Genomic DNA, 20,614 nt, shown 5'->3' with positions numbered 1-20,614 from the left:
CATACAACACCATTTGGGCACACGTAAGTATATCTGTGTCACACAATAGGGAAGCTGAGACACAGCAAAGCTAACTTTCCCAAGCAGTGATCTGATCAGTTAGTGACGTGTTAAGTTTTCCTAGAACACAGCCATCTTGTCCCTTTTCACATTGCGTATTGGTTGCTTTAGATCTTTCTGGTAGTGTAGTATCGACAACAGTCTATATGGCTAACAAAACCTAAAAGTACCTTCCGGTCAGCCCTCAAACTCAAAAAGCTTGTGGGTCACTGACTCTATCTAACTGTAAGAGATAATGAAAACATACCTTCCAACGACTCAATCCCAGTTGCTTGTGCCAGTAAATCTTCATGTCTTGCAACCACCTAAAATTTCAAGAATTTAAAATCAGCATTCGTTCTGCTTAACTACTTTTGTCACCACAGGGTGGAATTCAAGGTCTCCCTTGATATATAAAGGGACCAGATGCTATCCATGCACACACACATGCCCACAAGAGTTACAAGATATGCTGGAGATGGGTTATAGCAGAAACACATAACTACATTTAAAGTTCAGTACAGAGCAAAAAGAAATAGCGCTAACCCTCCTCAGTCTGTTTGGAGTGCTAGAAACGGATTACATCACAGCCTAGGTAATATAGAAACAAAAGATTCAATATCATAGTTCTGAAGGCTGAAAGTCCAAGATCAACTGTCAACAAACTCAGCATCCATTCGTCATCAGTGGTGTCTTCTGTGTCCTGACATGGAGAAGGTGGGGCTCTGCCAACTTAGCAGGGTATGAATCTCTCCCCAAAGGCCCATCTTTTCAACAATCACTCTGGGAATTGTTTCAATATATAAACATAGGACTATATGAGGTTGTGGCTTATTTAGGAACATGCATGTCTAATATGCATGATGCCCTGGGTTCAATTCCCAGCAGTAAAAAGAAATTGAATCTCTGCTTTCCTAACTACATTAAGTATAATTGTGCAAACAATGATAAAGTCATTGTTTTTCTTGTGTTTTCTCTTTAAATAATGCTTTCAGAATCAAGCTGGTCCTTGTTCTTGGACTTAATTCAGCATTATCAAGGCTGATGTTAGTAGTTAGTTATCTAACCCTGAACAGCTCCCTGTGTCAAGTTCCCTGTGTCACAGAAAACCCTTTCCCCTATGTAAGATCGATGTTTTTGTCAAAATTAGGGCAGTGTGGATGGCTATAACCAAGAGGGACAAGGTGAACTACGCATTAAAGAGCACATATAAGAAATCCCTTGCTGCATTAAGAAACCATGCAGTGGGGCAAAAGAGACGGCTCAGTTGTTAAGTGCACCAGCTGCTCTTGCAGAGGACTCAAGTTCAATCCCCAGCACCCACACAGCTGCTCACAGCTGTCTATGACTCAAGTTCAGTCCCCAGCACCCACACAGCTGCTCACAGCTGTCTACGACTCAAGCTCAGTCCCCAGCACCCACACAGCTGCTCACAGCTGTCTATGACCCAAGTTCAATCCCCAGCACCCACACAGCTGCTCACAGCTGTCTATGACTCTAGCTCCAGGGACACCAACACTTTCTTCTGGCCTCCACTGATATGAGGTACACACAGTACACACAGATAGAGGCAGGGGAAACATGCATTACATAAAAGAAGATAAATAAAATAAGAAGTGTTAAGCCCATCTGCAGCTCTGGGAAGGCCCAGGGTAGGATCTTCGCAGGTGGATACGGAATCCCCTCCAGTTCACTTCGTCTCATGGGTCAGCTAGCTGATGTCTCAGGCAACTGATGAGGAATGAAAGAAGAAAAAGGGAAGGAAAGCCAGGGTCCCTTCTCTAGAGACTAGCTGTTCTGTGGCTAAGGAGGAAAACTTAAAACTGACCACAATTTTCCTACAGCTGAGGCTAGTCAAAAACTATTTCTAGCCAGAAACTGCAGGGTGCTCGTAAAAGGAGGCTCTGTGATCTGTAGATAGGGCTGTTTGCAGAGATCTCCAGGAAGCTAATGTAAACTTAGGCTGCTAGCCCTAGAAGGCTAATGGTAAAGCTCTGAGTCTGCTAACTTATTTGCGAATCTACAGGGAAATAAGAGAGAGATAGAAAATAAATCACTCACACACACATACATTCGAGAGAAGAGGCAGGTGAAGTCAGGCATCTTAACGTCAGCTGGATGAAGTTACGCTTCCCAGTTTCAACACCATTATTGCTGGTCACTACACTTTACACTTCTGAGAAAAGGGAATTACCTCATAGTCAAAAAAGGGCAATTAATCACAAAACCAAATGATTCTACAATCCAACAGGTTACATGCTTTTTGGTTTGGTGTGTTGTGTTGTGTTTTGTTTTGTTTTGTCTTGTTTCGAGACATGGTCTCTCTACATTAGCCTTGGCTGTCCTGGACTCACTTTGTAGACCAGGCTGACCTCGAATTCACAGCAATCCACCTCGCTCTGCCTCCCAAGTGCTGGGATTAAAGGTGTGCACCACCATGTCCAGCCCCAGATTACACGTTTTAAAGCTAAACATTTCTTATCTATGTATCCATTACATAAGTTCACAGTGAGCTCAGAGTGACAAAGGTTGACAAGGCCTAAAGGTTAACAAGCTCTAAAACTTACAAGAATATATGACTTTTTAATTAAGACTGACCTAGCTATACATTATCCAGCTATCTCTTAGTTCATAATAAGTTCAGGACAATAATTTTATCTGTCTTTCATCCTAAGAAACAGAGTAAATTTAAAATGACAGCATATGATGCCACAAAGTGACAAGGTATAAAGAATTATAACAGAAGTTTGTAGATTTAGACATTAAGGCTCATGCTTAATTTAGACATTTCTAGGTAGCCCCATTATATCTTGGGTTCATGGGAAGTTTAAACCAACTTGCCTATATTTATGGTGAATACCAGAATTCATGGTGCCATCTAGAATGAAGGCTTATCTGAGGCCACAAATCTGCTTCAAGGCTAACCCCTAAGAGGCATCTGGAGGTCCACAAAGGTATTTATTGCAGCCATAAACTCTCTAAAATTGTTTTAGAAGTTCTAAAACGTTTTAACTTTTTTAACTATTTGAATCAAATCAGGAATTCCATAATCAGGGATTAATTCATCTGAACAACAGTACATCCTCAGCAAGATCCTGTAGGAAATCTGCTCAATCAGAGCTGGTCAATACCCAGAAAGTGACAGTTCACACCAATGCCAGATATTTTTTCTTTTTGGTTTTTCAAGACAGGGTTTCTCTGTGTAACCTTGGCTGTCCTGGACTCACTTTATAGACCAGGCTGGCCTAAACTCACAGCAATCCATCTGCCTCTGCCTTCCTGAATGCTGGGATTAAAAGGATGTGCCACCACACCGGGCTCTAATGCCAGATTTTAGAGAGATGCAGCAGTGCACAATTGATGGGGTTGTCAGAGATTAGAAGGAATTCTGGGATGCATCACGGTACAGACCTTGCAAAATATCGGATCCCTTCCAGAGATTTCTCATGCCTACTGAACTTCCCCAAATCAATGGCTCTTGACATCATGTCAGAGGCTGAAAGCAATTCTGGGGTGCATCACGTTACAGATCTTGCAAAATACCAGATCACCTCCTAGAAAGCCCAAATGCCGAGTGAGTTCCTTTAACAGGATAGCTCTTGGCAAAAAAGAAATCATGCAAATAGTGTAGAATGTTAAATCATGTAATACTATGGAAATCCTTATGATTTTGCATGCCTTTGCAGATAAGAAAGAAACTCTTTATCTATCCTGTGTCCTAAAGTTCCTCATCAGTGAAGAATCACTCATGGGAGCCTTCACTTTGGCCTCTTCAGGAAATCACTGTCCTTCTATAACCACCTATATCCTTCATTTTGTACTATTTTAAACATAAAATTTGTTTTTTCATCTTTTCCTATTATGACTACTTCCTACAAGTGTTAGCTTTATTTTGTCTTTTATCTCCAAAGTTATGTGCTAGTCTGAATAAGAATGGCCCCCACAGGCTCATATATTTGAATACTTGGCCCTCAGACAGTAGAACTGCTTGGGAAGAATTAGGTGTGGTCTTGTTGGAGGAGCCGTCTCACTGGGAGTGGGCTGCAGAGTTTTAAAAGTTCACACAATTCCCAGTTAGCTCTCTGCCTTGTGCTTGTGGAGCAGATGTCAGCTCTCAGCCTGTTGCCATACTCCCTACCATAAGGGTCATGGACTCTAACCCTCTAGAACTATGATCCCCAAATTAAATGTTTCCTACTATAAGTTGCCTTGGTCATGGTGTTTTGTCACAGCAATAGAAAGTAACTAAGACAGGTTGTCACCAGAAGACTGAATTTGCTCCAGATTATTGATGTGGTCATCAATTAATAACATAACAAGAATAATTTTCTTTAAATTTCCTATTCTCTTTTATCTTTTGGAACATTTTGAAAAGGCTGAAAAGCTAAATTAGCCTTTCATACACCTCCTTGTTGCCAATCAGAGGACTTTTCAACAGACGGAGAAGACAAAAGAAAGGTGAAAGCTCCCTTCCAGTCTGTTTCAGCTAGTAACCAGTGACCTGAAGACTTACAGACAGCTGAGGAAATTATATTGATTATTCCAGTATTTAGTCACAAGTGTCTAAAATCGAAACTTTAGCAGTAACACAGGAGAAAACACTCTGTCCTGCAACTATGATACTTCCTTCAGTTCAACCCTTTTCTGTTCACCAGCAACTCTATAAACAACTGTTTGTTAGGTATCAGTCTGATTTCAATACCTGCAATCAATTCTAGTTCCCATGTTAAGCTATAATGGATAATAAGTCTTTTGAAACTTTTCTCATGTCACTGATGTTTCAATTATTTTAATTGCCTTCTTTTATTTGGTTAGCATTATCAAAATTATGCTTCTGAAACAAAAATGGTAGCAGGTTCAGTTGTCAAGCTAGAACTCAGAGACTTTAACCTCACATTTAAAAACATATAGCTATATAATTTGTTCTTCTAACGAGTGTTACTTTTAAGTTCTCATCAATTCCTACCAAAGAGGTTCTGCATTAAAGAAGAAAAATACCAAGTATAGAAAAAAGACAATTTCAGGAGTCTTTTGCAAAGACCTGTCTATCCCCTGAAACTCTATGTAGAGTGTAAGCAGTCTCCACTGCTCCTGGAAAACGCTGTGTACCATCCTATATAAGTCAGGCTTTGTTTACAGTTATTTCTGTCTGTATCTGTCACCAATCTGAGTCCTTGGAGAACCAAGGACTGTGTTCTCATTTCTCTCCCACACAGCCTAACCCAAAGCCTGATATCACGAGTCTTCTAAACATTTGTATTTTGAACATTTAATCAGAATTTTAAAGTTGAAGTGATCTTGTAAGTCACAATTCTTCAAAGCTGATCTTTTCACTAATACAGAAACTATGAATATATTTCCTGATATGACAGATCTAGACTTCCCAGTAGACAGCACATTTATTTACAAATTAATTCGTTCAGCTCAATATTTCTTCAATAACCACTTAGGAAAAAAAATACAAAAAAATATTGGGACCTGGTGATAAAGCTCAGTTGATGGGGTACTTCCCTGGCATGTGTAAGTCCCTGTGTTCAATCCCCAATATTACAAAACAAACGAACCAACAAAAGAGTAGATCATAGAAGAACCCTACAATAGTCATCAATTATAAAAGAAATGGCCTTTAAAGTTTATTTTCTGCAATCTATTCTTACTCCTTTAAAAGACAAAAAGGGGCATAATTTTTTTTAAAAGACAAAAAGTGCTAAGAAAGTTTATTGTAACAGTACACTAAGCTTTGGGACCCATATCCTAATATCGTATGTGCTCTACCTATCACATTTACTGTTCTTCAATAATCTCAGCAAATGTTACACTTTGTGTTTTAGGAACAGGGTCTGGTTAAGGGGCTATAGGCACTACGTCAGGCCATGAAGGTAGCAAAAGGAAGCCCTTGAAACAGCCCAAGAGGCAGGCCAAGGAGACAGATGAGGAAGATAAGGCTTTCAAGCAGAAACACAAAGAGGAGCAGAAGAAACTCAAATAGCTAAAAGCCAAGGCTACAGGCAAGGGCACCCTGGGCACAGGTGGAAGTAAGAAATCTGGCAAAAATAAGCTGTTCTTCATGTCTGAGGTGATAGTGACCTCTTCCATTCCTATTTAAACATCTGGACTCCCTACCACAACAACTTTGTCACCTACAGCTAGAATGAAGTGTTATCTTGGAACCTATTGTACATTGTAATAGACTTTTATAAGAAAAGATGTTTTAAATGTTACAATTTATATCTAATAAAGTGGAAACACTGCCTTTACAACATCTCAATTTTATTTATTCAAATTGTCCTACTTCCAAAATTTAAAAGTAACACTTCTTAGAAGAACAAATTATATATTTTCTCCTAACATTATCAAAGGTGTCCTGGTTTTTTCCTCCAAAACATTCACTGTAAAAAAAAATCACATAAAAGAGGGATCCAAGATGGTGGCAACAATCACCCACAGTATTAGATCAGTGGAACAGCAATGATTGCAGAATGACTAACAGGCCATGGCTGTGGACCCCAAAACTACGGCATTTGTGTTTCCCAGGTAAGAGAAAAGCTTATATAGTGAGAGAAACAATGAGTCCAACCTCATGTCACCCTGTTAATCCTTGGAAAACTCCCTGTGTTCCACCAGAGCGCAGTCTCAGCCTAAGGCCAGCCAAATAGTCCCACCATCCTATGGGTGGATATTGTCTGGGTACCAATATATGCACCTCCAACCTCCAGTCCCCTACTAGGAATCCACAGAAACAGCCCCAGTCATCACTCCAAAGCTCAACCCTTCTCCCTAAGGAGAACTATGAGACCTTTGAGCTCATAGGTTTGCCAAGATAGCTACACACAGCAAGCTGCCTGTGCAGCAGGAGCTCATAAATCTAGGAGCAAGAAAGCCAGTAGTGAGGCAGCTGACTTTCACTGGAGAGGAGGGTACCCAAGCTCCTGAGGATACAGGTGGGTCCTAAGTATCATACATCAAAGAAGAGCCACAGGGCCGCAGGCCCTGAGAACCACTTCCAGTCAGAGACCATCTCCACCAACCAGAAGAGGGCTCCTGCAGGAATATGCAACTTCTTTCCCAGGGCTCTTTCTATACCACCACCACCACTACCCCAAGAACTCCAGAGGGAACCAGGATCTACGAGCCAATGCCAGGGACAATCAGATGGCTAAAGGCCAGCATAAAAGCACAATCAACAAAAGCCAGAGCAATATGGGATCTCCAGAACCTAGTTATACACCGGGAAGCAGCCCTGGACACAATAACACAACTAAAACACAGGAAAATGACATTAAAGCTATGCTAATGAAGATGATGATGGCCTTTTAAGAGGAAGACATTAAAGAAATACAGGAAAATACAGCCAAACAGACTGAAGCTTTAAAAGAGGAAATGAACGCATCATTCCAAGAAATACAGGAAAATATAAACAAACAGGTGAAGAAAATCAATAAAATGCCCCAAGATCTGAAGATGGAAAAGGAAACAATAAAGAAATCTCAAACTGTGGAAATCATGGAGAGGAAGAATTTAAGAAAAAAAACAGGAACTACAGAGGTAAGCATCACCAACAGAATATAAGAGATGGAGGAAAGACTCTCAGGAAGAGAAGATAAAAATTGAAGAAATTGATGCATCTATCAAAGAAAATGTTAAATCTTAAAAAAAAAAAAAAAAAAAAAAATCTCTGAAACAAAACATCCCAAAAAAAAATCAAGGACACCATGAAAAGACAAAACCTAAGAAAATAAAGAGAAGAATCCTAGCTCCAAGGCCAGAAAATATTTTCAACAAAATCACAGAAGAAAAATTCTCCAATCTAAAGAAAGAAATGCCTATAAGCATTAGAGGCCTACAGAATACCAAATAGATTGGACCAGAAAAATCATCCCACCACATAATAATCAAAACACTAAATGTACAGAAAAAAAAATATTAAAAGCTGCAGGGGAAAAAGGCCAAGTAACATATAATGACAATACTATCAGAATCACACCCAACTTCTCAGCAGAGAGCATAAAAGCCAGAAGAGCAGATGTCTTATAACCCCTAAGAGACCACAGATGCCAGTCCAGACTACTATACCCAGCAAAACTTTCAATAACCATAGAGAAAACAAGATATCCCTCAATAGAATCAAACTTAAACAATATATATGCACAAACTCAGCCCTACAGAAGAGATTAGAAGGAAAAATCCCACCTGAGGTTAACTACACACAAAAAAACACAGGATATAAGTGATATAAGTAACTTCACTACTGCAGAACCAGAAGAAGACAAGCACACAAACACACCACAACAACCAACATCAAAATAAAAGAAACAGGGGCCTGAAGAGATAGCTCAGAGGTTAAAAGCACCTGCTGCTCTTCCAAAGGTCCAGAGTTCAATTCCCAGCAACCATGTAGTGGCTCACAACCATCTATGAGATGTGGTATCATGCAAGGGGGACACTGGATACATAATAAATAAATAAATCTTTAAAACAAATAAATAAATCATAAGTAAATAAATCTTTAAAATAAATAAAAGAAACAGTCACTGATCATTAATATCTCTTAATATCAATGGACTCAACTCTCCAATAAAAAGTCAACCACTGACAGAATAGGTACATAAACAGGACCCATCATTCTACAACACATTAAAAACACACCTGAGAGTAAAGGGCTGGAAAAAGGTTTTCCAAGCAAACAAACCCAAGAAGCAATTCTAATATCTAATAAAATAGAGTTTTAATCAAATTTAGTCAAAAGAGATGAGGAAAGACACTTGATACTCATCAAAGGAAAAAACCACCAAGATGTCTTCTCAATTCTGAACATCTATGCCGCAAATGCAAGAGCACTCACATATGTAAAAGAAACATAGATAAAGCATAAACCACACATTGATCCCTATACATTAATAGACAGACACTTCAACACACCACTCTCACCAAAGGACAGGTAAACTAAACAGAAACTAAATAGAAAAATAATGACACTAACATGTGTCATGAATCAAATGGACCTAACAGACATCTACAGATCCTTTCACCCAAACACAAAAGAATACACTTCTTCTCAGCACCTCACGGAACTGTCTCAAAAATTATAATCAGTCACAAAGAAAGCCTCAAAATACCCAAGAAGACTGAAATAATCCCTTGTATCTTAGCAGACAACCATGGACTAAAGCTGGACCTCAATAACAACAGAAATAATAAAAAGCCTACACATATATGGAAACTGAACAACTCTCTACTCACTGACAAATGGGTCAGGAAAGAAATACAGAAAGAAGTTAAAGACTTCCTAAAATTCAGTGAAAATGAAGGGACAACATACCCAAATTTACGGGACACAATAAGAGCAGTGCTAAGAGGAAAACTCATATAGCATTAAGTACCTTTGTAAAGAAATTAGAAAATCTCATACAAGCAACTTAATGGCACACCTGAAAGTCCTAGGAAAAAAAAAAAGAAGAAGCAGACAAAACCAAGAGGAGTAGACAACTGGAAATAATAAAACTCAGGGCTGAAATCAACAAATTAGAAGCAAAAAGAACAGTCCAAAGAATCACTGAAACCAAGAGCTGGTTCTTTGAGAAAATCAACAAGATAGACAAACCGTCAAGCAAACTAACCAAAAGGCAGAGAGGCACTACTATCTAAATCAACAAAATCAGATATGAAAAGGGGGACATAACAACAGACATAGAGGAAATCCAAAGAATCATTAGGTCTTACTTCACAGGCCATACGCCACAGAATTTGAAAATCTAAATAAAATGGGTAATTTTCTTGATAGAGTCCACTTACCGAAGTTGAATCAAGATCAGGTAAACAAATTAAATAGTCCAATATCCTCTAAGAAAATATAAGTAGTCATCAAGAGTCTCTCAACCAAAAAAGCCCAGGGCCACATGAATTCAGTCCAGAATTCTACTAGACCTTCAAAGAAGAGCTAATACCAATACTCTTCAAACTATTCCACAAAATAAAAGGAACATTACCCAACTCATTCTATGAGGTCATAGTCACCTTGATATCTAAACCACACAAAGACCCAGCAAAGAAAGAGAACTTCAGACCATTCTCCTTATGAACATTGATGCAAAAATATTCCATTAAAAAAACAAAAACAAAACAAAACCTCCATAAAATACTTGCAAACTAAATCCAAGAACACATCACAAATATCATCCACCATGACGAAGTGGGCTTCACCCCAGGCATAGAGGAATGGTTCAAAATATGGAAATCCATCAATGTAATCCACCATATAAACAAACTGAAAGAAAAAAAAAAATCACACAATCATCTCCTTAGATGCCAAAAAAGCATTTGAAGAAGTCCAACACCTGTTCATGTTAAAAGTCTTGGAGAGATAAGGAATACAAGGAACATACCTAAACATAGTAAAGGCAAATACAACAAGCCTATAGCCAACATCAAACTAAATGGAGAGAAACTTAAAAGCAATTCCACTGAAATCAGGAACAAGACGAGGCTGCCCACTCTCTCAGTATCTCTTCAATATAGTACTTGAAGTACTAGCTAGAGCACTAAGACAACTAAAGGAGATCAAGGGGATGATATACATTGGAAAGGAAGAAATCAAAGTATCACTATTCTCAGATGATATAAAGAGCTCAAGAAATTAAATACCAACAAACCAAATAATCCATTTTCAAAATCCAATTTTAAAATGGGGTACAGAGCTAAACAGAGAATTCTCAACAGAGAAATATCAAATGGATTAGAAATACTTAAAGAAATGCTCAATGTCCTTAATTATCAGAGAAATCCAAATCAAAACAACTTTGAGATTCCATTTTATACCTGTGAGAATGGCTAAGATCAAAAACTCAAGTGACAGTGAGGATGTAAAGAAAGGAAGCCACTCCTCCATTGCTGGTGGGAGTGCAAACTTATACAACCAATCTGGTGCTTTCTCAGAAAATTAGGAACAGCTCCACCTCAAGACCCAGGCATACCACTGCTGGACATACGCCTGAAAGACACTTCACCACACAACAAAGACATCTGCTCAACTATGTTCATAGCAGCTTTTTTTTGTTTTGTTTTGTTTTTTTGTTTGTTTGTTTTTTGAGACAAGATTTCTCTGTGTAGCCTTGGCTGTCCTGGACTAACTTTGTAGACTAGGCTAGCCTTGAACTTATAGCAATCTGCCTGCCTCTGCCTCCCCGGTGCTGGGATTAAAGGCGTGCACCACCATCACCTGGCTCGCAGCTTTATTTGTAATAGTGAGAATCTGGAAACAACCTAGATGTCCCTCAGTCAAAGAATGGGTAAAGAAACAGTGGTACATTTACACAACAGAATATTACTGAGCTATCAAAAACAAGGAAATCATGAAATTTGCAAACAAATGGATAGAGCTGGAAAAGATCATACTGAGTGAAGTAACGCAGACACAGAAGGATACACATGGCATATACTCACTTATAAGCAGATATTAACCAAATAATACAGGATAACCATACTACAATCCACAGACCCACAGAAGCTAAGTAGCAAGGATGATCCTAGGGAGGATGCTTAATTCTCATTATGAAGGGCAAATAGAAGAGACACTGGAAGCGGTTGAAGAGAGGGAACAAGATAGAAATCTTCCATATATGTCCACTGAAAGACTCCACAACACAGGGAATCAAAGCAGAAACTGAGTCTCACAGCCAAACTTTAGGCAGAGCACAAAGAGTCCTATGGAAGAGTGGCGGAATAGAAGACCCAGAGGGGACAGGAGCACTACAAAAAGACCAACAGAGGCAATAAATCTGGTCCCAGGGGGCCGGTGAAGACTGATGAACCAAACAAGGACCATGCATCGAGAGGACCTAGGCCCCCTGCTCAGATGTAGCCTATATGCAGCTCAGTCTCCATACAGGCTCCCTATTAAGGGGAGCAGGGGCTGTCCCTGCCATGGACTCTATTACCTGCTCTTTGATCACTTTCCCCTGGTGGGGTACCTTACTATGCCACAGAGGAAGAATATACAGGCAGTCTTGGTAAGAATTGGTAGGCTGGGGTCAGTTGGTAGGAGAGAAGGGCTCCCATTCTCTGAGGACTAGGAGAGGGGCATGGGGGAAAGAGGGAGGGAAGGTGGGAGCAGGAGGAGATATGGGAGGGGCTATGATTGGGATGTAAAGTGAATAAATTAAAAAGAAAAAAAGAATGACTAGATTTCTGATATATACTTCATTAAGAATCTATTCACATAAAAAAAAATTCAGGTGAAAAACAGAAAGAATAAATGATTCTAGAAAAGTGGGTAAATTTGTTTTCAAATAGTAAAAATTATTTACAGAAAACTCTACCAAGATGTAATTAAGTGATACTGGTAAGTTATGCATTTGTTTATGGAAATGTATACTTGGTTTTAACAATGATTTTAAAAAAAAAAAACAACTGTTACTTTCAGCTAAATAATCTCTATGACCCAGAAGACTGATGTTACCTGTAAGTGTAGCTCTTTATCCAGCTGGCTGATGCCTTGGGCAAGTTTTGCTAGTTGCTCAGCAATTACAGCTTGATGAATAGATTGGGAAGTGTAAGTTTTTACATCAAAGTCTTCATTTAAAAACTCACTGTAACAGTCTAGGGGAAAAAATAAAGAAAAACTTATAACTTCTGTGTTATACCAGTTATCAAGCAACAAATCACAATCATAATTAGCATGTTTTGAGACTTCTAAACACTTCCTAGAACAACGAGGATAAATTGGAGCAGGCTGCAGGAGAAGAGAAGTGGTAATACCAATACCATGTTCCAGGTGCTGATCTAAATCCAAGTCCTGACTCCTTCAACCCCCACACAGCCCTGATGTCTGGGAAAACTATTTTCCCCATTTCACAGGTGCAGATCAGGCATGCAACTTTTCCAAAGTTACCGTCTAAGATTCCAATACAGAAAGTGCAGCTGCTGAGTCCAGGGTCTGAACCACTCTTGCTAGGTTTGGCTTGGTTTGGTTTTTCTTTTTGTTTTTTGAGACAAGGTTGCTTTGGATATCCTTGGCCTGGAATTCACTCTGTAGACCAAGATGGCCTTGAACTCAGAGACCCACTTGCCTCTGCCTCCTGAATACTGAGATCAAAGGCATGCACCACCACTGCCTGGCTTGCTGAATTTCTAAATGCTTACATTTAAAGTGAATCACAAGTAAGGAAAACACTAAATAAAGGATCACAACTATCAACTCTAACTTTTATTCCAAAAAATGAGATTATTGCTAAGAACAATGCTTAAGGAAATCTGACCAGTGATAATATTTACTGCTTCAGAATATCTCTAGATCAGTACATAAATACTGCTATAAATTTTATAACATGAATCTAACTTTTGAATCTAATTTTATATAAATATGAATCTAAAATTTGAATGGGCAAACATTAATTTATAGGTAGTACTGAAATTTAAGACTTAAAGGTAAAATAAATAAATATAAAAGTTATGTTCAAATATATTAGAAAAAGAAATCATGGTGTATGTTTTTTAAATATATATTATATGTGTATATACACATATATTTTTATATATATATATACACATATATTATGTATATATATATATATATCCATAAACCCTTGAATAAAAAGATGAAGAAACTGAAATGATAAAAACAAGACACACAGAAGCAGCTTACAGTGGAAGCTATAAACTCTTAATCATGCATTTGCCTTGTTCATCTTCACTACAATCCATGCTCCACCAAGAGAAGTTGCTTGTTTTGCCCTCTACCACCTCCCTGGGGCCGGAACATGCTGGACAATGGCAGTAATCAACACTGACCAATCCAACTACTCTGTCATCTGAAAGTACTGTGGTGCTAAGAGCAAAGCATCCACGTTGCGCTCCCATTCACACTGCTCTCAAACTAAAGTAAAAGAAAACTACTATTTTGGCCCTAACTCTGAAAATTACATTTTCTTCCAGTTTGCCAAGTTTTTCTCAGAATTAAGAATCCTCCCAGAAAACATAACAGTCATCACACACAAAAGGTTTACCCTCAGCAAGAGTCAAAGTGGCATAATTTAACAAGGGTAATAATAAATTTAGTAAAACTGATGACAGAAGGTATGTATTAGGCAGAAAATGTAAAGGAAAGACAGATGAAGCTTCAAAAGAATGCTGAAGGGCAGTTTGACAAAAGGCCTACAAGATGTGAAAAATATTCAACTTGTATGCTACTTAAAGTTCTAAAGCCAGACAAGAGCACTAACAGTTTTATGTTCTACAACAATACTTCTGGCAGAAACAAAAATAGTAACTAAAAAGGGATTTGTTACACAGCAGTATGCTAGTCAGTATCTACTAGCTTTTAACAAAGGTGACATTTTCATGGATTCTTAGAGCCAGTTGGTATTATGTGTAGGTGCCTTTAAAACAGCCAGGATAGGAGTAGTTATACCATGGAACACACAAACACTAACAAAACCACACCTTTTCTTATTTTCCAAAAAAGATGGTTTTCCAACACATCTTCCCTTGGAGAAGAATCAGAGAGGTCAGAAAAGTAGACAGAAAAGATGAAATGAGTTAACAGCTCAAGTGATATAATGAAGATCCAGATAAGATAGCTTCAGGCCAAGTGTGGTGCCTCACACCTTTAATCCCAGCACTCAGGAGGTAGAGGCAGGCGGATCGCTTGTGAGTTCGAGCCAGCCTGGTCTACAAAGTGAGTCTAGGACAGCTAAGGCTACACAGAGAAACCTTGTCTCAAAAAACCAAACCTAACAAACAAACAAAACCAAATAAGATAGTTTCACTTAAGGATGTCAAGCGAGTGACATATGTGGCCAACGTTTAAACATGATAATGAGTAGGACTTGATAAGCTGAAATGATTTCAGTAGAATAAACCGAGGAAAGCTCCCCAGTTTCTATAATTAATGGGATATTCTTTATGTAACAGTCCAGCATCCAGAAGAGTAATGGTAGACTGAGAGCTAAAGTTATGTCTTACATTTTAATTACTGTGCCTAAGAGACACATAAAACAAAATGCTTCTAACCTGTAAACCCCTTGCCCAAGGACAGATACTTCCTGAGATGCTGGAGACTATTGTTCATATAAGACAACAAACCACATGTTGTTGCTCCCCTAAACAAGTTTGTTTGACCCAACTACACCAATGTGCTTGATAACATGTAGATGGGAAGTACATAGGCAGGAAACAAATCAGAATGTATGCTTGCCCCTGATTGGATGTAGGTAGGAGGTACTGCATCAGGATATATGCATGTCCCTGACTGGACATGGTAGAAAATATGTAGCCATATGGTTATGCTGTTATAAGCCTCTGCAAAATGTGATACATTGCCATTTGGGAACCCTGGAATAGACCTGGCCAGAGTCCATCACCCTGGCCAGGATTTAATTAAAGCTTGCTATAATTGGACAATTGTGGATTTGATCTTTTCTCTTCACAATCCTCAGGTTTAACAGGAGAAACTCAAAACAAGAACCTCGGAGCAGGAACTGGAGCAGAAACCATGGAGACACATTGATTAATGGCTTGCTCCCCCTGGCTTTATTTAGTTGGAAATACCTTTCTTACTTAAGGCTCACCACTCAGAGTGGGCTGAGCCCTCTCGCATCAACTAGCAATTAAGAAAATGCCCCACAACCCAAAGGCAAGACACCCAGCAGCTGACCCACCACATGGCCTGCCCATCCTGCCAGCCTCTATGATGTGCAAGTATGTGGTGGAGAGATGGTGCAGAAACAAACTGAATGGTTCAAGCACTCTGAAGAGGCAGAACTGAGGACACGAGGCTGGTGAGGAACAGCCTGATGTGAGTAGACTCTGGGGCCTGCCACCTGAAGCCGTGGTTAAGTCTCAGTCTATGCTGCTCTCAGGACCATCACTGGGTCCATAACCATGCAGCATCAGGAGTCTGTCAATGTCTGTGGCCCATGTTACCACCAAAGGCATGTGGCTGTCCCTGGTCTGGGCTGCTGCCTGGGAGCATGCTGATGTCCAATGGCTGCACAGAGCTGGCCCCACCTCTCACTGGTTGCTGTACTGTAGACCTGGCCCTGGTAGCCTGAGTGCTGGTGAGCCAGGAGCAGGAGAGCTGGTCCTGCCCCTTGCTAGCTGTGGCATTGGGTGAGCTAGCCTGGCAGTGATAGGGAGCTCACCTACATAGTATGAGTGCAGAGCTGGCCAGCTCAGCAACCAGCCAGGCCCAGATCCAGGGCTTTAAGTTGGCCCACCTCAACATCTATGAACTGCTGAAGCATGTAAGGGACCGGTCCTGCAGATCCAAATCTGTAGGAGCTCCTCCAAGACACAGGACAACAACAGGGTATCTGAGGAGTGCTGGTGAGTATCCAGTATAGATAGTGTAGCAAAAGGCCTGGAAACAGGCCAATGACTCATGCAATGAACATTTGCAAGTGAAGACGTTTAGACAAATGGGTATACCATGTGACACACCCAGGACACAAAGGGGCTGGGAAATGAAGATTGGGATGTATGATGTGAAATTTACAAAGTATCAACAAAAAGTTAAAGAGAGGGAGGGATGAAGGGAGGGAAGGAGGAAATGTTCCACAGGTAGATAGGCCAATCAGATGGAGGCAACTCCTTGATTGAAGTTCTCACTTCCAGCTTACTCTAGTTCATGTCAAATTGACCAAAACAGAAATTAGATGATTTAGAAACAAATTTTAAAATATAAAAACAAAACAAAACAAAAACAGAAATGGGCAATATAGCGTTTAGAACCCAGGAAACACAAAAACCTGGATTACATCAAAAGAAATATATAACAGTTTAAAGGAAGTGGTAAGTATGTCTCCCAAAGATGAGACAATAAAGGATGACATAACTATTACCTTATTTCATGATTGATATTCCAGAATAAATCATATCATTTTTCTCTTTCATGATATTCTTATCAGAGGCAAATCAGAAACCGCTCACAAATTTTCCAACTATGCATCTGTTGACCAAGCCTATCAATCCTACCCTCAGCAAAGTGAATCAGTTACTGAATCAAATGCTCATTTTTTAAAAGATTCATTTATTTATTATTTATATAGTAGTCTGCCTGCACATGTGCCAGCAGGCCAGAAGACAACACCAGATCTCATTGTAGATGGCTATGAGCCACCATGGGGCTGCTGGGAATTGAACTCAGGACCTTTGGAAGAACAGCCAGTGCTTTTAACCTCTGAGCCATTTCTCCATCCCCTGAAATCCTCAATTTTTTTAGGTACATTTGAGGAGACCAGAGATGGACATCTACTGATTTAGGAGTTTAAAAATAAGTAAGTGGGTAGTGATAGTGCAGGCTTTTAATGCCAGCACTTGAGAGGAAGAGACAGGAGAATATCTGCATTTGAGGCCAACTTGCTCTACAGAGTGAGTTCCAGAATAAGGCTACATAGAGAAACCCTGTTTTGAAACAACAAAAGAAGTATGGGACCCTTATACTTTATGAGGAGAGTTACTTCAAGACAGGATTCAAACCTTTTACAAGTTTAAATGGATAAGAAAGTGTTCATCTAATTTACCTCCTGGGAACCTCTGAGGACTTTAGCAAAGTGATTTTCAGTTATAGAATGGGAGTGTTGGATTCAAGACAGAAATAAATTACAGAGCAGAAAAGGAGGAGCTGTCCTTAAGAGAGGCAGAGACTTGACTTTGTTGTATTTGAAACGGTAGAAGAAAAAAAGCAAGCAAGCATAATTTTAAGTTCACTTAAACCTCAAGGGCTGGACAGCTATTATAACTGCAGCTCATATCTGACAAATTCCAAGGGTTTGAAGACAGAGGTTTTTGAAGGGTAAAGGTTGACTTAAATAATTACTGTCCAAAAACTAATTACAATCAACGGAATGTACCCTACCAAAACCTATACTTGTTGTTCAGAATGTGTCATCAAGGGACATCAACTGGGGCAGTCCTAGTTCCACTTCAAAACTAAGTCCAGCTGGAGAAGCCTTACTTACACTCCCTATCGGAACGCTAACCCTCGACGGTGTACACAGCCATGCTGTACTCTTCCAAAACTACTGCTGCAGCAGCGGCCACGCGGTGAGATATTTGAGAATGGAAACTATACATATATTTCAGGATTCTGAAACTTGGTGAAATTTGAACGTCAATTAAGACACAAAGATAAGGTGCATCAGTCAGAAGCTCTAAGTATCCACCACAACCTAATTCAGAAAACATGGCTAGTTTTGATAAAATATGTATCACGAAGACAAGTGATTGAGGCAATATAAAATATTCAACACTCAGGAGAAACACAGTAATTTAAAGTTTAGCTGGACCCTTTGTAAACTACTCTTAAAGGAGTGTTCAATTTTTTTTTTTAAGACTGTACCTATTATATACAGAATACTGTTTGTAACTTTGTGGAATATAAGTTTATTTTTTCCGGCCCAGCTTGGTAGTCTAGGCTTTGACCCTAGCACTAGGGAGGCAGAGGCAAGAGGATCTTTGTGAGTTCAAAGCCAGGCTGATCTACATAGTGAATTCCAGAACAGCCAGGGCTAAGTAGAGAGGCCTTTTCTCAAAAGGGGGATGAGGGCATTGGGCAGAGTTCAACACCTCGGGAACAATTAAGGTGATTAATGCAAACGCTTTTAACAGATGACAGACCGGAGTTCCTTGATTACCTTTCCTTTTTTCCTTAGTGGGTACTCCAGATTGAGCATTACTACAAATGAACTTGATTTTTAGGCGTACTACAGTAGTTATAGAAAGTTATACCGTTAATACAGTTAACTTATTTGGGACAATTTCTCTCCAAACTACCTGATTTCATATTCGACACGTATGGATAATAATTACACTTAAGAGGCACCTGCATAGTCCAGGAATTGAATGCAGGTGTTTCCATCTCTACTTTTCGCGCCCCCACCCCCTATCCATTTCCGTAAGCGGAGGTTCCTCACCTACGTAGGGTCACATTTCTGGGCAGGAACAGTGCAGTCTTTGGTCAGGCACTGGACTGGGCAGGGAAACTGGCTGTCAGCCCCGACCACGGTGTGCAGGGTCCCGAACTACAGAGACACCCTGGGCGCATCAGGGCCGAGTTGAAACTCGAGCAATTAGAAACCAGGTGTCCCCAAAACACCCACGGAAAGAGAGAAACACTTTCCCGATGAAACGAGCGGGCCAGGACCATCCCTGACGCCAGGGGGCCGGGCAGAGGGGAGTGGCCACGTCCAGACCGGAAAACTTTGTGCAAAGCTACCGGCGGAGTCAGTCCTCGGCGCCCGCACAATACAGAGCGACCCAGGCCCGGCCACCGTCCGACGCCTTACCGTCCTGCAGGAGCTCCCGCACGGTCGCTGCCACTGCTGCGGAACCCGAAGCCCCACGGCCTGCCACCGACGCGGAGCTGTCTCCACCTTCCATGTTGGCAAGTGCCGGGTTGATGACGTTGTACGATCGCCCCGCCCTCCGAGTGACGCGAAATCAAGGCGCCGCCCAGCCTAGCCGGCCAAGGGTGAGTTTGGAATGCTTGCGATCAAGGAAAGGAAAGTTGCAGCCCGGGCTTTTTCCCATTCCTCTCGGGACGAAGCCAACGTCCCTGTCTCCAACGCAAGTATTGGGCCTAAGAACGCCGGCCTCCGGCGTGGGGAAGAAGGCTCCTGGGAGCTTCAGGGCCTCCTCGCCCAGCACGTGGGAGCTAAGGGCTGCTCAGCCTTACCTGTCCCACAGCTAGAGTGGCAAGCCCGGGAAGCAGGCCGGATATGCGGGGGAAGAATAGTTGCCAAGCGCTGCCTTAAGAACCTTAGAATCCAAACGTTTAAGTATTCCTAACTTTTAGATGAGCGGGTCGCGATATACACTGCGTTTTGCTTCTCCTTATTAAAGCCTATGAAGATTTTCTTTAATGTGTTTGACCTCAGTCATGATGCCAGAGGCAGCGAGCCTAGATTCACATTAGATTTCAATATTTTATTATTCAAAGTAGTTTGTTTATAATAGTCATCAACGACGAATAGCATCTGGAATGCAGGATAAACTTCTTTCCTTAACTTTATTTTTTACACTAAAGGATTTTAGTCTACATATTAATATGCGATAAGGTTTTGAACCCCCCACTGTACATACCAGCATGAATATACAAATCCTAGGTGTAGAAGCATATTTGACCAAAATACCATGCCCGCTGCTACTCAGTTTAAGCAGAATTCTTCTGGTGCTTTCAAGCATGGCTGCATGCTTTGGAGCACATTAAAACAAAATATTGATACCTTCATACCATAAGCACAGAAAGCCATTTTGATCTTGGGTGTGGCTTAAGCATGTTGATTCTTAAAAGCTTCTAGATCAGCCTAATTTACTATCAAGATTGAAAGCTATCAGCTTATTCAGCAGATACGTATTGAAAAAGGCTTTTTGCCATTTAGTCTGACTACAAAAATGAGTAAGAACGAAATCAAGCTATAGAACGTCAGTAGTGAGGGCTGGGGAGATGGCTCAGCCGTGAAAGGCTAGGCTCACAGGCAAAAATATAAGGAAGTCGGTAATGATGTCGGTTCCACTTACCACCTCATAGTGCATGCCACTTCCGTGATGTTTAAGAGTCTTCCCCCCTATGTAATAATCT

General features: G+C 40.3%; 1 protein-coding gene and 1 pseudogene across 1 annotated transcript in view; one reads left to right on the top strand and one right to left on the bottom strand.

Moving 5' to 3' along the window:
- Nucleotides 1–19,433, bottom strand: part of Cog5 (component of oligomeric golgi complex 5) — a 303,527-nt gene extending 284,094 nt beyond the window's left edge. The window contains exons 1-3 of the mRNA XM_051144712.1: nucleotides 19,320–19,433; nucleotides 12,494–12,633; nucleotides 308–365 (exon numbers count right to left, since the gene is read on the bottom strand). Of these exons, the coding sequence (XP_051000669.1) occupies nucleotides 308–365; nucleotides 12,494–12,633; nucleotides 19,320–19,413 (292 nt within the window). The 5' untranslated portion in view covers nucleotides 19,414–19,433. The remainder of the gene's footprint in view (nucleotides 1–307; nucleotides 366–12,493; nucleotides 12,634–19,319) is intronic.
- On the top strand, nucleotides 3,607–6,197 carry LOC127195266 (translation machinery-associated protein 7-like; annotated as a pseudogene).
- Nucleotides 19,434–20,614: the final 1,181 nt, after the last annotated feature.

This window comes from Acomys russatus, chromosome 1 (assembly GCF_903995435.1).
Source record: "Acomys russatus chromosome 1, mAcoRus1.1, whole genome shotgun sequence".
Classification (NCBI taxonomy): domain Eukaryota; kingdom Metazoa; phylum Chordata; class Mammalia; order Rodentia; family Muridae; genus Acomys; species Acomys russatus.
Note: the sequence above shows the minus strand (reverse complement) of the source record. Positions and strands in the feature narration are given on the sequence as shown.